Source organism: Lepidochelys kempii, chromosome 18 (assembly GCF_965140265.1).
Source record: "Lepidochelys kempii isolate rLepKem1 chromosome 18, rLepKem1.hap2, whole genome shotgun sequence".
NCBI classification, from domain to species: domain Eukaryota; kingdom Metazoa; phylum Chordata; order Testudines; family Cheloniidae; genus Lepidochelys; species Lepidochelys kempii.
Window position 1 is genome coordinate 8,187,136 of NC_133273.1, and position 15,961 is coordinate 8,203,096.

Below are 15,961 nucleotides of genomic sequence, written 5' to 3' on the forward strand. Positions count from 1 at the left end.
TTGGAAGCAGTTTGTGGCAGATTGGAGACGTGGCCTAGAGAGGCTGGTGTAAGGGGGCTGCTCAAAATACATACAGCCACATTGAAAATAGGATTTTGCCACTACTAAGAAAATCTGACATTTTTTGAGATTCTTGCACTCAGACTGTCCTGTTTTTACTCACAACGGGCCATGGTCTAGCTCAAAGGGGATGAAGTACTGAGTAAAAATGGGTCATGTATGAAGGGAAGAGGAGGTGGCTTTGTGGCCGAAGTAGAAGAAATGGCTGTGTCCCGACAATAAGCAGGTCAGGGCTACTGCACTGCAACCCTTGGGACAGGTGAGAGAGAGCATAGGAAGCGCCGAGTGTGTCCAGATTCACAGTGGAGCCGGAGAACCAGTGAAATAGCCGGGGAAGACTTTGCCTCGATTTAGCTCAGCTCTGATATAAGGCCCTAGCAAGGGGAGAGTTGGGTTCATGGCTGGGTATTGGGTTTCACATGCCGCCACAACCGGCCCTCCAGGCGAGGTTCTTTCTCCATTTCAATTCCCAATTTACTTCCCACATTGTCTCTTACTGAACAGACAGCAAAAACGCTGCCTCTCCAAACTGCTCCTCCCAGGGCTGCCTGTAGGAGGAAGGGTTTTGTGACCTTGTCCTTCCTCCCTAGAGCTGCATCGACTGGAACAGAGACATCCTGAAACGCGAGCTGGGCCTGAGCGAGAAAGACATCATTGACCTCCCCCAGCTCTTCACCGTAATCAACAAGGAAGCCACTGCTTTTTTCCCAGACATGGTAAGAGCCGTAGGAACAAGGGTCTCTCCCGTTTTCTTGCAATTCTAGGGGTTAAAAAGTAGGTTTTGGTTCAGATGAAGTGTTTCAGTTTGGACTATTTTTAAATAGTTCTGATTTAAAAACCCAAAACTAAAGGAAATCTTGCAACAAAAAGTCCCTTTGAACTGAAAAAAAATCAAAACATTTCAAAAATGTCAACACAAAACACAGGGTTTCTCCAGACTTTTGTTTTGTTTCTCCAATTTGGCCAAACCAACCTCAAGTCACAAAAATTTCAGTGTTGCCAAATATGCATTTTTCACCAGAAAAACAGTTTCACCTGAAAAATTTCATCCCGTTCTATTGGATTCTTCTCTGTGGACTGGGTTTCGCTGAAAACATTCAAACCTTGCTGAGTACAAGGCTAATCTTCGTGACCAGTCCTCCTCCTCAGACAGCCCATTCAGAGTCCAGCCTCCTTCACAGCATTGTCAACTCTTGCAGTTTTATTAGGATCACTGTTGCTGACTCTCACGATTTTATTGCGAGTAGCACGGTCTCTTCTGGGGCAGCTGTTTTTCCATAAAGTGCCAACTACTGGAGTCAAGTGAATGCAAGAGAATCTCTGCTTTTTCACTTTGTAACCCTCATGATTGTGAAGGAAAGCTGAAAATGTGAAGTCCCCTAATGGCTTGGAAGCCAAAGGCAAATCCAAAAGAGTAAACATTTATTATTGCAAAAAATTACATGATTTTTAATCCAGTGTGATGGGATTTGGGGTCTTAGGGGGGTGGGGCGGATGAGGGGATTGCATATGCAGACTCATCTTGGGGTTGGCAATGCTGCTTTAATTAACAGTACCTAGTGCGTTTCATCAATAGATTGCAAAGCACTTTACAAAGGAGGCCAGTCTCATTACACCCACTTTACAGATGGGGAAATCTAAGACACAGAGTGGGGAAGAGACTTGCCCAAGGTCTCTAAGCAAGTGAAGGGTAGAGCAGGGGATAGAAGCCAGGTCTCTTGAGTCTCAGTATAGTTGCTTTTTCCACTAGACAATGCTGCCTCCTTTAGGTGCCTGGCCTGCCTTCTGGGCCCACTCCAAAGCTCAATTAAAGTCGGGGGAACCTTTCCATTGACTTCAGGTCAGGCCCTTTGTCAGGTGTACTTCAGGGTAGGGGCTGTGTTCAGACAGCGCCCAGCATAGGGGGGGTCCTGATCTTAGCCCCCAGGCACCACCATGATAATCGGTGATTCATAATTAAAAATAGCCAAAAATAAAAATGGATCCTAAAACGGTGCGTTACAGTTTGCCTGGGCAGCATTGCCTCCTGTCTGTGCAGAGGAGCAAAATCATTCTCTTCTGCCACGCAGGGCACGTCCACGCTGGAGCTAGAAGGACGTACCCACGCTAGTTCTGATTGAGCCAACCTGCTAAAAAATAGAAGCAGGACGGGGCAGCCACCCCGAGCACGTGCCTTGGATTTCAGCCACACTTCGATCTTTAGTGCACTAGCTCAACCAGTGCGAGCGTGGGTACGTCTCCGCAAGCTGGAAATTCCACCTGCAGCTCTGGTGTAGTCAGACCCAGAGGGTACATTTACGCTGCAATCAGAGCCGAGGCAGGGCCGTGGCTAGCCAGGCTCAGCGGACTTGGGCATACGTGGTTCAGGCTACCGGGCTATAAAATAGTCGTGGAGACATTTGGGCTGAATATTTGGGCTTGCGAGGGGAGAGAGTCTTGGAGCCCAGGCTCCAACCCAAACATATACATTGGTGATGTTAGCCCTGCAGCCCGAGTCAGGTGACCCAGGCTCTGAGACTCGGCGCTACGGGTGTTTTACTGCAGTGCAGGCATAGCCAAGGAGACCTCGGTAGAGACTAGCTAACCCTGGTTGCAGCATGGCCAGGGACACCCATGGGAGTTGCTTTCCATTAACGGTACACTCTTTTCTATAAGAATGGAGACAGCATCTGCTACTTGATGGCTAAACACAATCCAGTTGGCTCAGGCAAGGCCATGTGACTCAAAACGTTCTCCCCCCCATCAGTTAGGAACTGTAGAAATTACACGTTTCTGGCTCCTTCCCATTTCCAGCTGCTAGATAGTATTTAAGAACGGCTCAGCGGCCTTGATTTTCTTATTGTCGTTGGCCAGGAGGGCAATTGCGGTAGGTGCCAGGGGGCTGTTGGGCCGTGGCATGGACCCTCTCTCCTGCCGTGCACAATCACGCATGGGAAGGGAAGTGTTCTCCCAGTCACAAACAGGAAAGGGAGCTAGTGCCTACGAGAATTTCAGCATGAAGCTGGGGCCCAACTTTGAGATCCTCAGCTTAAAACTATTCAGCAAGCTCCCGATTCTGTGCGTGACTCGTCAGTGCGGGGTCTGTATAACGAGGAGTCAATATACGACGCCTTGTTTTAAAAAAAATAAATAAAAACTCTCAGTAGCAGAGGGGCTCACACCAAACTTTGGGGTGCCTGGAGCTGGATCTGCAGCTGAGGTTTGTGGCTTGAATCTAGCTGCACGCTGTAGTTTTGTAGGCTGAGTCCTCACTGTATCCCCCAACACTTGGCTCTGCGCTCTTTCTTGTCGTCACGCTGGAGTTATGCAGAAGACACTGCAGTGAAATCCGCAAAGGAAGGTGTCTGGCTGGCCTAACAGTATATTCAGTGCTCCCATCCGCTCTTTCCTCTCCTGGCTACAGGTGAACATGATCGTCTTGGGGAAACACCTGGGCATTCCGAAGCCATTTGGGCCGATCGTCGACGGGCGGTGCTGCCTGGAAGAGAACGTTCGTTCCCTGCTGGAGCCGCTGGGCCTGACCTGCACCTTCATCAATGACTTTTTCTCCTACCACACCCTCTCCGGGGAGATCCATTGCGGCACCAACGTCCGCAGGAAACCCTTCTCCTTCAAGTGGTGGAATATGATCCCCTGAGCAAAGGGCGTGAAATAAAGCTCACTGCTTTTTTTCAGAGGAGGTGACCTAAAGATGAACGTGACATACAGTTTCCTGGGGTTCACTTCACCCACCACTGAATTTGTAACTTCAATAAAAGCAATACTTTCTAAAGAAACCCATTACTAACCTGCATATGAAATTGCTAGCTACCCCATCCCCTTCTCTGCCGCACAAGTCAGACAGTTTGCTGGGACTGTAATCCCCACCACTGTTTCTTGCCGCTCATCAAATATAGAACCTTAAAGATGTGTGTGTCACCTAATTTATTATAGCTACCTAGGAACCTATAAGGCCCCCAATCATCATGTATTTATCCTCATCTGTGCAGCAGAGAAGTACTAGCAGCCCCGTTTTACAGTTGGGGAAACTGAGGCACAGAACATTTAAGTGACGTGGCCAAGGTCACACAGGAAGACTGTAGCAGAGCCAGGAACAGAATAGTCTAGTATCCCAGTTCTGTGCCTTAACGACAGCTGACTGGAGGACGACAATTCCCTCGCATGGCAACTTTCAAGATTTTGAAGGAAGGCAGGCAATGGGGAAGGCACCGAGCTGGGATGCAGAAGTCAAGTCCCTGTTCGGCTCATTCAAAGCAGATTGTTTTAATCTCACCTCACTCTGATTCAGGGAGTAAACCAGGGTCTCCCACATTCCAAGCCCGGGACCTAGCCACCAGGCTACAGTCTCTCTCTCCCTCCTCCCTGGATTGACTTTGATGAAACTACATATTTTGTTGAAAAAAGCTAACTCCAGCTTTAAGCACAGGGTCCCACTTCTGCTACAGAAAGGAAAAGCTACAAGTTAGGGAGAGTAGTGAAAGCTGAACCTGTCTTCTCGGGCTCGCTCCTCTCCCCATTACCTGGGGGAGCTGCAACTTTCCATGTAAGTTTTCTTTTCTTTTCTTTTTTTTTGTTGGTTTGTTATTTAAGGCAACCAAGGGTACGCGGATCCCTGGGGGTACGCAAAGGTCTTCCAGGGGGACATCAACTCACCTAGAGATTTGCCTAATTTTACAACAGGCTACATTAAAAAGCACTAGTGAAGTTAGGGCCAACTAAAATTTCATACTGCTCTATATGCCATACTCTGAAATGTAAGTACAGTATTTATATTCCAGTTGATTTATTTTAGAATTGTAGGGTAAAAATGAGAAAGTCCGCACTTTTTTCAGGAGTAGGGTGCTGGTCTGATTTTGTAAGCAACTCGTTAAGTATAGTGAAACTTGGGGTACACAAGACAAATCAGACTCCTGAAAGGGGCACAGTCATCTGGAAAAGTTGAGAGCCACCGCTTTAAAGAAGTTATTTGAGTACTTAAGCACAGGGGCCTCCTCACAACCACACCTTGTTGAATTACAAGACGTCAAGGGGCATGCAGGGCTGTAGCTTTTTCCATTTGGAGGGTGAAAAGTAACTTTTCATCACTTCCACTCCAACCATTCAACTTTCAGACCTGGCATGGTAATATTTCTCACAGAGTACATCAAGGGCCAGATGTCCTGAGTTTGGAGAAAACACCTGACTGGACAGTAAAGTTCTGGCCACCTGGAAGTTGACCACCATCCTGTGTTATGTAAAGTTCAAGAGTTCACAGTAAGATGCACGGAGCATATAGGTTTTACATACTCAGTGAACTCTTACGGCGGGGCAATAGATACTGAGTCAATCTGGGCGTAGCATACTCTGTAGTCATACCCTTAAGCTCCTTGTAAAATCTCTTTGCGAGGGCAAAACAACGTGTGTGTTCTTACCCTCCTGTGGCTAACACACGATAACTTAATTAGCGGTTACCATTCAAGAAAAAAATCATAGAGTCACTGTGGAGATTTCTCTGAAAACTTCAGCTCAATGCATAGCAGCAAAACGAGCTAACAGAATGTTAGCATTAACGATTAGGAAAGGGATACAACATAAGAAAAATATCATGACATCATTAGGAAAGGTCCAGCAATGAGGATTAGGCAAGTGGTCAGGGATGCAACCCTGTGCTTGGGATGACCTTTAGCTTCTGACTGCCAGAAGATGGGAGGGGAAGACGGGCTGGATCCCTCCAAAATTGCCCTGTTTGTTCTATACACTGCCCCTGAAGGCCTGGTACTAGCCCTTGTTAGAGACCGGATACTGGGCTAGATGGACCACTGGTCTGACACAACATGACTGTTGTTATGACACAATATCCTAGTGAAGACAAAGCCGTTCGTAGCTTTCACCTGTGTTGCAGGTCGAGGTAAAGACTATGAGGGAGCCAAGGGAACCATCAGACCATTTTTTTTTTTAAAAAAGATCACAGTGGAGGATGTGAAGAAAGGGCAGAATTAAACATGCAGCATTTTTGTCACCCAGCGTGCGTCTGAATGAGCTATTTAAGAGCTAGCCAGTGCCGTCACAGTCCGAACGGCAGAGCAATATCCACTTTGGATAAACTCTTCCGAAAGCTTATTCATCTATACGTCGGTGCAGATAATAAACAGTAAGTGCCTATTGGGCCTATTGCTCCTCTGTCTGTTTTCACACAGATTCAGCTCCTTTGATTTCCAGTAGGGTCAATCCTGACGTACAGCCGTGGGAGAAGAGCATCGGGCCCATTGCATTCCTGTCTTACCCCCTTCATGCGGAAGAGAAAGATCTGTGGACTGTGCTAGGATGCTTTTTGTGGCTTACTACTGCCCTCTACTGGCTGATCCAGTCCCTTTGTCCTTTGGTTAGAGCGGAAGATGCAAATTGGGGGTTATGTCCGGATTCCTTATTCCTTCTGGTTTCAGAGTAACAGCCGTGTTAGTCTGTATTCGCAAAAAGAACAGGAGTACTTGTGGCACCTTAGAGACTAAATTGGTTAGCCCCACGCCCCTGATACAGCTGCAGCCGGGTATCAGAGGAGCATTTTCATTGCCACTCACCCTCTCCCTTCACTGTGGGACCCGACCACCTGGCAGCTGCCTGGGGCCCACACGACGGACCCACCTGCCATTTGCTTTAATCCGTTCCACTGCCCCTCAGCTGATTTTACCTCCCTGCCTTGGCTCACCCCACTACCTGCATTCATGCTGCTGGTCACCGCCACCTTCCCATTGCCCATCCCTCACACCCGTCCTCCCTCCTCCAACCCAGCCTCTCCAGCTCTCACTTCCCGTGCTCAGATCCACAACCCAAAGCACCCCCACACCCAGAAACATGCTCCAACACGTGCACACCCAGTTTACGTAGCCACGTAATATTCTTGTAACTTTCATCCTCCCTCAGTCTTGATTGTTACTACTGCCCATCTCTAAAGTCAGCTCTTTGAGCTGGAACCGTGCCGGACTGGTTCACGGAATGCCTAGCACACTTCCCGTGCTGTAGGAACTGCCAAGATGGGTCAGACCAGGGATCCATATAGTCCAGCCTTCTGTCTGGGACATTGGCCGGTAGCGTTGCCAGATGACCAGTTTTTGACCAGAACACCTGGTCTAAAAGGGACCCTGGCGGCTCCGGTCAGCACCGCAGTGGGGCTAAGGCAGGCTCCTGGCTGCCCTGGCTCCACGTGGTTCCCGGAAGCGGCTGGCACGTCCCTGTGGCCCCTAGGTGCAGGTGCAACAGGGAGGCTCCCCAAGCTGCCTCCGCCCCGCAGCTCCCATTGGCCGGGAACTGTGGCCAAAGGGAGCTGCAGGGCCAGTGCCTGAGGATGTGGGTCGCACACAACACACAGAGTCACCTGGCCGCCCCTGCGCCTAGGAGGCAAACGTGCCAGCCAGCTCCGGGAGCTGCAGGGTTCCTTCCTTAGCCCTGCTGAGCTGCCAAGCGCCTGAGGTAAGCACCACCTGACTGGATCCTGAACCCCCACCTGCACCCCAACCCCTGCCTGGAACCCCTTCCTAACTCCCTCCCAGAGCCCACACCCCAACCCCATCCCTGAGCCCCTTCCCGGAGCCTGTACCCCACAGCTCCTCTCACACCCCAGCCCTGAGCCCACTCCTTGAACCCCTCATTTCTGGCCCCACCCCAGAGCCCACACCTCCAGCCTTCGTCCCCTCCCACACCCCAACCCCCTGCCCCAGCCCAGTGAAAGTGAGTGAGGGTGGGGGAGAGCGAGTGATGGGGGGGGATGGAGTGAGTGGAGGGTAGGGCCTCAGAAGGGGTGCGGCCTTGGGGACGGGGCAGGGCAGAGGCAGGACAAGAGTGCTCAGTTTTGTGATTAGAAAGCTGGCAACCCTATTGGCCGGTACTAAATGGTTCACAGGAAGAGCAGGACACCCTGCAGCGGGTAACTAAAACAGAACCATGCCAGGAGGAAATGCCTTCCTAGCCCCTGCTAGTTAGGGACTGGAGCATGGGGGTTTATATCCCCGCTACATTTTGTAAATTAAGCCTCTTTTTAAGATTAGGAAATTACAAGACATGGCTAATAACCCCCCACGGTTCATAATCCCACAGTACTAGGGGAGAGGCGGTGAAAGGGTTAACTCACATTGTCTTGACAATTTAAACAGCTTTCTAGCATGGAGTCTTTACACTGAAGTGCTTGAGCATGTTTAATTGGGTAAAGCATTGAGACTACATAGGATCCTAGAGCTGAAAAGACTTTCTGATCTAATAAACCCGTTCCGGTGAGTGGATTGCAATCAGTAGCGGCACCCAAGAGACTTCCGTACCAAGCAGATTTTGGGTATTGCGCCTAAGCGTTCCCAGAGGCCTTTGTTTTTAGAAGGGCACAAGTTTTTTTTAACCTCTTGGTTTCTCTACGTAAGAGGGGTCGGCTCGTCTCACCAGCCGCCCTATGTGCTGCCTGGAACAAGTCAAATTCAGTTTGGGGCGCTGAAGAGAAAGGGCAAGGGAATAGAGCAAGGAAAGAGCGGACATGGACACAGGCTCTTGTCCGAAAGGAGCAGTTTGGGTGGTAATACAATGCTTGAGGCGTCAATTTAAGAAATCAAGGAAGAAATCTTGAAGAGCTGTTAGGGTACGAACAGCTGCCAATACTCTACGGCCGCTTCTTACTCAGCAGAGGCTATTCCAATCGTGACTCAGCAGAGGTACAATATCTGAGCATCGTGCCCAAAGCACAGCGACAGAGCATTTGACACCTGTGAGCCCTGCAGAGCCAGGGTCAGCCCTGGGAGAGCGACCGAGACCCTATGCTATCATTAACAGAACTCTAGGGAGCTGTCCAGGTGAAGGAAAGAACCCAGCTTGCACCTCAGAACCCCAGAGGAGTTTGCAGCAGTGACAACTAGGAAAAACCCTTCTCCCCATGTTTTTATTTGTAAACTGAGGCAGCTGCTGTGGGAGCCGTTGCGGCACAACCGTGGAATCCTGCCCTGCCACTTTTGTGGTCGCTTCTCAGAGAGCAACTGCACTGCAAGCAGGCGCCTATCAGGGCAGGTGAAATTTGCAGTAGTGCTCTTGAAATTCCCTGTTCAGATGTAGGATTACAACCCTCTCCCAGCGACCAGTCTTTTGAAGAGAGACCCCTATCACGCTTCAGAGCAACAGCCGTGTTAGTCTGCATTTGCAAAAAGACAAGGAGGACTTGTGGCACCTTAGAGACTAACCAATTTATTTGAGCATGAGCTTTCGTGAAGTGGGCTGTAGCTCACAAAAGCTCATGCTCAAATAAACTGGTTAGTCTCTAAGGTGCCACAAGTCCTCCTTTTCTTTTTCCTTATCAAGCTGCAGCTGATCTAAGATGACAGTGTTTGGAAGTGGGGTTGAAAGCAGGGAGAACAGAAAACTCCCGTAAGCCTGCTGGATGGCTCACCCTGTAACGCAGAACCTCTTTCCATCAAACTGATGGGAAGCCCAAGAGGCTCAGACTGTCAGCTCTTTGGGGCAGGCACCGTCTTTTTGTTCTGTTTGTACAGCGCCTAGCACCATGGGGTCCTGTCCATGACGGGGGCTCCTTAGCACTTCAACACAGGCATTGCTTTCCCTGCCCTCTACAGACGTTACTATGCTAGCCCCGCCATTTGCTGGTAAAGCGCAAAGGACATTTGTCCGATGTTTAACTATTCCGTGCCAATGACATACTGGGCTAACCCAGCAGCAAATAGGCACAAAACGGCCAAAGACATTAAAAGCTACTATGTTGGCACAGGCTACGGTCAGCAGTGAACAAAAGGCCTGATCTAACTGCAGTTTGGTGGCCTAGGAGGAATGAGTTGGTGGTCTCAGCTGAGTTTCTAGAAATCAGGAACAATGCAAACATTTTGGTGGTTGGCACCCTTGCTAGTTTCAGCAGAGGCCAGAGACTGATTGGGCCAAGGAGACCGAGCTCTGATTGGAAGTGCTTCCTCTAGGTCAGAGGTTCTCAAACTGGCAGGTGAGCCCCTCTCGGGGTGGGGGGTACATCACTGGGGGGGATGAGATGCTTGGGGCGGGGGGAGGGACATGACAGACACCTTACTGCACACATTTTACCCACAGCCGTGAATAACTAGCAATGCTGATTTCTCCAGCCAATCAGGTCCTCAGAGGACGCGGTGTGCATAGAACAGTGTATGTACTTGTGTGGCAGGAGAAGGAGGGGCGCACACAAATACAGACACAACGGGGGGGGCGGGGGGCCCATGATCAAACAAGTTTGAGAGCCACTGCTCTAAGTCGTGAGAGGGGTGCAAGCAAGGAAGATTAACTTTGAAGGGTTTCCTATCAGTATGGCATCTTTTTCACAAGTAAATTCACTCAGGGGAGTAGAAGGGGGAAAATACTGAGGAGTAGCACACATGCCCACTTCCAGGCTATCAACAGAGGCCTCTAAACCAAAAGGTGTACACAATGATGTTGTTTATTTAAACATTTACTCCAAGAAATATAAAAAAAACCCATGAAAATACAATTACAGCACTAACCCAGGAACCTTTCATCTCGTCTAAACCAAAAACTGCTCCAAGATCCTTTTTCTCCGACTCTCTTTCACTCTCCCAAGGTAAGAGCACAAAGAAGGCAGCTGGGGGAGAAGTTAATGAGGAACGTGAATAATGTTTAATTTCTAACTACCACAGGCAGGACTTTGTCTGCCTTGGGAGGTTCAGCCCCTTTTGGTTTGAATAATTTTTGGGTGAAGGTTACTTTAATTTTTTTTTTTTTTTAAATAGCTGAAACAGCTTAATACTAGGTCAGACGGAGAGTTGGCACCTGGCCTCTGGCATGCAAACTCCAAACCCCAGAAAGGGTCCGTAAGAGTTGAGATTTCCAGTGCTGCAGACCAATATCTTGGGAACTGGTCACGGCCAAGTCAAACCTCTGTCCGCTCATGTCCTGCATCTGTTAGTGGGCTAGTAAGTGAGCCAAGGACACAGTCCGAAAGGAGATTTTTGTTCGGGAGTTTGGCATTATACCAAGAAAGACAGACAGGCCACACAACCGTGGAATCCTGCCCTGCCACTTTTGTGGTCGCTTCTCAGAGAGCAACTGCAAAGCTCGGTGCAAAGGTTTTGGTGATGTGGGTGAAAAGGCTCAGGTGAGTTTGATTGTAGCAGAACCTCTGGCCTGGATTTCAATTCTCCAGACAAATCTCTCTTTGAGGCTGACTAATTTAGGGTGTTCCATTTAAGACACTTGGAGGCCCACTGTCAGAAGCACTGAGTGCCTATGACAACAATTGATTTCAAATGGGAGCTCTGGGTGCCTAGTGCATCTGGGGAGAAAAAACAAAGCAAAAGAAATTCCAGGTGACTAAATTAGCCTCCCATAAACACAGGCACTGAAAATTAGTCAGATATTTTGGAAAAATTGCGACCGCACTGTTTGAAGGTGGTTTATAACAACTGTACATGTAGGCACCTGGTTGAACAGGAGTTCAGTTCAGTTTCGTTAAACACTCAGTGCTGCTCCATGCAGAATTAACCAGGTGCAGACACTGCAGCTGGCTACTGCTGTGGTCTGACATCGCAAGGGAAATCCCACTTTTCTAGAAATCCACCTGATCCAAAGTCTATGGAATCACAGAAGTCAATAGAAAAAACTCCTATTAAATTTATCGGGCTTTCAAATGGGCCCTAGATACCTGGCTGGAGGGGTGGGGGGAAGACAGTTAAGATTGAGGCCACTGGATTTACTCAATACTGTAAATGGGAAAGGCTGACTAACATTATTAAACTAGCAAAGCAAAGACTCCATTGAAGAACTTCTCCACCCAGCTGCTTTCCATGTTCAAGGAATTTTTTACTTTAAACACAATAAACAATGTTTTTTGCAGCAAGTACTGCAAGAATCCCAGAACTGCAGTGTACCAGGATGCTAGCAAACATTGCCTCTAGAGATCAGTGCAGCTTGCTAGGGTAACGAGAAAGGAAAAGCCATTTGTGTGGAGACAGAGCAGAGCACTCTGTTAAAAGGCACCTTTGTTTCTCCAGGACAGTGCAGAGTATTGGAATAGAAGAAACTTTTGATGGGTATCTGATCGTAATCGAAAAATAATAAACCTCCAGACCGTCCAGGGCTGGGAGCTCTTTGCATCTCTCCGCCAGCAAAACCAATTTGGTTCAACAGCTGCTCAAGAATCAAATCGAGGGCCAAGTCCCTGCTGGTGGAACTGCTGTCCATTTTCACCAGCAGAGTCTGGCCCAGCACCTGCTCCAACACCCAGTTTGGAGGAATTGGATGCGACTGTATAGACAGGGTTCATGGGTCAGCAGGAGGCAGTAATTTCCAAGGGGAGGAAGACAAAGGATCCCCTAACGAATGCCTGCAGCGAGCTGGTAAAAAAAACCGCAAGTTTTTAGGGAAAAAGACGTTTATTGAAATGTCAGCGCTGAGGGGTTGTTTTCTGACTAATTCTAACCCCCCTACTGTCAGAGGCCCTGATCCTCCAAAGACTTACACACATGCTCAGCTATGCGCTCAGAGCAGCCCACTGACTGCAGTGGGACTCCTTATGTCTAGTACGTATTAAGCAGGCAAATAAGACTTACTTGATCAAGGCTCATGTCTCACCGACCAAAGGGAGAGGCCTGGGCTGCAAAGTTCTGATCTAACCCTCCCATCCCCAACAAATTCAGCGGTGTTTGAATCCTGGGTTTTTATTTAGGCCCCATCTCTGAAGACTTCAGACTCTCAAAGAAAACATCAGTGAGGCAAATTGCTATGAAAACCTCACACAAAACACAATTACCCTTGGAATCAACCTCACTTTGAATCAACTTCATTTACAATCAGCACTCAGGAGCACCACTCGTGACAGCCTTTTCATAAGTGACCACAGGTTTTGATGCCTGACTTGACATACCTAGGGCTTCATTTTTCAGCGTGGGTGAGCACCTGCCGATCCTGTTGTTTTCAACTGGAGCTGTGAGTGCTCTGCTGAAAAACGAGCCCCAAGGTGTGTCAGATTTTGGGGTACCCATCTACCAAGGCACCAGGTGCTATCTGAATGTGTTGATCTAGATTTTGTCTTGATGGAGGTTTTTAATCTGAATGGAAACAATTTAAGTCGCACAAAAAGGTCAACGCTTATGAAACAGCCATGAAATAGGTGGCAGACAGAGTCCCGCAGCTTAATCTACCAAGGGGTTACACAGCTGGATGCCCGCTCCTTGGGGCTTATGTCAGACGCTCCTCACACAGAACAGAGACCAGCACATTAAAACTAGAGAGATGAAAATGTAAATTTGATTCTGGAGAGAGATCTCAGCAGTTGACTGCCTCAGTTCACCAAAGAGATGGCCCCATAGACACTCAGGGTAGATTTTCAAAGGCACACAGGGCTATTAGGGGTTTAACTTCCATTGAAAGGCAATGGGAATTGGGTGCTTACGGCCATTTGTGCCTCTCCAAATCTTCCCCCAAGCTCTTAGTGGCAACTGGGACTCTCCTCAATTCAATGCAACAAGCGCCATGTGGCCCTTCTTATGCGTCAGCAGCTGTTCCACTGCTCACCAAAGTACGTGGGGTTTATATGCCAAAAGGTCCTGCCATTTTCATCGGAATAGGAACTCGTGAGCCAGGAGCAAATGTCAAACGTTTAAAAGAACTGAACACTTTGGAAATGATACAGTAACAGGTAGTTAAAACTGTGAATCGCTTATAAAATTGAACCTCGGAAAGGCTAACAAAAAGCTTCGGTCAGGTCTCAATGCCGGTCTGCAATCTCTTTCGGTCCCAGTGCACATTGGAAATGACAGCTGCCATGGCAGGGGGGCGCGGGGCCCTGGCCTTATCAGAGGGTGCGGGGGTTATATTCAGGAAGCTTCTTTAGTTTCTCTTTCTCCACTTCGCTTTCATCCCTGGCTATCACCAAAGAATGGGCATAGCCCATCGCCACCTGGGTAGACAGAACAAAGCATTTGCCACCATAAAGGTTATACTGGATTTCCATTGCTAACGAACTGCCGAGTTGGGAGGTCTAGTGGGTACAGCATTGGCCTGCGATTCAGGAGATTGGGTTCTAGTCCCGGCTCTGCTGTGTGACGGTGCCTCAGTTTCCCCAGGCATAAAATGGAGGTAGTGATACTGATCAGACTGTAAGGCACACGGAGTTCTACTGATGACAATTGCTGTGTAAGAGCCAGGGAAACCACAAGTCTTTTTATGATCAGTGGCTTCTTATAACTCACCTTTGGAGGAACAATGTGCAAGGACTAGCAAAGCGCACAATTGCTAGATTCCAAAGCCTGAAGGGATCATTGTGATCATCTATTTTGGGGAAGGTGGTCAGACTAGTTCCTAGTGCATATCTTTTAGAACAGCATCCAGTCTTGATTTAAACTACACCCCATCCCTACGTTCCTCTAACTCCTTGTGAGAGGTTTGCTGACACACCACATTCATTGCATCTATCATGGGCGCCATGGTGACACGAATGATGGACACCATCTCCCTGCTTGGGTATCCGCATAAGGGATGGAGTAGGGAGTCTGGTCAATTTCTGTGCGGATTTAAAATGAATGGATTAATGAACATTAACAAGCGTCTACTCTACACCTACGGGGATTTTACTCCATTTTACAGCCCTCCTCCCCACTTGTTGTGCATACACATGGCACATACCCAACCCAGAAACAATCTGTTTGAGCCAGGTTTCTACTTGTGCAGTCCTCTCTGAGAGCAGCAATACACAGATACCTACACACTGTCTATACACAGACGCCTTTCCATTACCTATGGAAAACAGACTCCCCTGCACTTCCCTCCACCTCCAGTTGCTGGTGTATTTTGCATAGGACAATCCCATTACCCAATATCCTGAGGTTAAACAGGGATCTCACTGCCATGCTTCGAAGCATCAAAGCAGAGTATTATGAGGAACGGGATTATGAATAGGGCGCTGATTTTCAGAAGCATGAGATGTGAAATGAACCTCTCAGGCTGCAATCCAGTCTGCTATGCTAACAGCTCATGTTTTTATTTGCTGGGTCTGCTCTCACCTGCTCTGGATAAATTCCATCTAGGGTTTTCACCTCTTGGGCTGCAGTAGAAGACTTGGGTTTATGGTCTCCATAGCCCTGTGAAGATAAATGCAGAAGGGGACTTGTAAGATCAGAGGGTAAACCACAATCTAACCATTGTCCAAGAGGCTGGATTGTGTTATTTGGCCCATTCCCTTGGTTTTCACTGGCTTCTGGAGTAGCCCCATGGAATAACCAAAGGTACGGAGCTTAGCAATTCTCCTAGGCAAGTTTAACTGCTTGCAAGGGCAGCAGACACACAGGAAGAACTAGCAATTACAAAAAAAATTTCCTGAAGACCAAGAGGAAAAAGGCTCTGGCTTCTAGTTTGTATTTTATAAAATCCTTGGGTTTTTTGTTGGTCCTACAAAAATGGTTCTGCAGAGGAAAACAAAGCAGGAATTGGTCCTGCTTCGAGCAGGGGGTTGGACTAGATGACCTCCTGGGGTCCCTTCCAACCCTGATATTCTATGATTCTATGAAACTGTTATCCCCAAAGCAAGACTGCCAGCATGTGAGTGGCGTATTGATGCTGGGGCATGAGGAAAGGACACCTCACCAACAACTCAGAATTATGTTATTTTCAGCTTCATTTGGAAAAGGGGTAGGCAGGCCAAAGAAACTTCGTTTTCCAAACTTCTAAGAGTAGCAGTCAAATGCGATGAGCAATGGGACTTTGATAAGGCAGCTAATCAATACGTCAAGGGGAAAAAAAAAAAAAAAAAGGATCAGAACAGCTAAATCAGTATGAAACAAAAAAGCCAATATGGTGGCTAAATCTTGAAACCACTGAAAATTCAAAACACTGCAATGCACGCACAGAGAAATCCAGAGTCACAAGCAGTCTAGCTCTACCCCAGTCACTTGGGACACTGAGAATT

General features: G+C 48.1%; 2 protein-coding genes across 4 annotated transcripts in view; one reads left to right on the forward strand and one right to left on the reverse strand.

Annotated features, from left to right (window-relative positions):
* The window catches only part of LOC140900069 (protein-arginine deiminase type-3-like), a 42,500-nt gene extending 38,546 nt beyond the window's left edge, over positions 1-3,954 (forward strand). Inside the window, exons 15-16 of the mRNA XM_073316642.1 lie at positions 651-776; positions 3,464-3,954. Coding sequence (XP_073172743.1) covers positions 651-776; positions 3,464-3,697 — 360 coding nt within the window. The 3' untranslated portion in view covers positions 3,698-3,954. The remainder of the gene's footprint in view (positions 1-650; positions 777-3,463) is intronic.
* Positions 3,955-10,464: 6,510 nt separating this feature from the next.
* The window catches only part of RCC2 (regulator of chromosome condensation 2), a 38,359-nt gene continuing 32,862 nt past the window's right edge, over positions 10,465-15,961 (reverse strand). For 2 of the 3 annotated variants that reach the window (XM_073316268.1, XM_073316269.1), the window contains 2 exons: positions 15,060-15,137; positions 10,465-13,957 (listed from right to left, as the gene is read on the reverse strand). In XM_073316268.1, coding sequence (XP_073172369.1) covers positions 13,853-13,957; positions 15,060-15,137 — 183 coding nt within the window. In that variant the 3' untranslated portion in view covers positions 10,465-13,852. The remainder of the gene's footprint in view (positions 13,958-15,059; positions 15,138-15,961) is intronic. The other variant, XM_073316270.1, reaches the window with a different exon arrangement.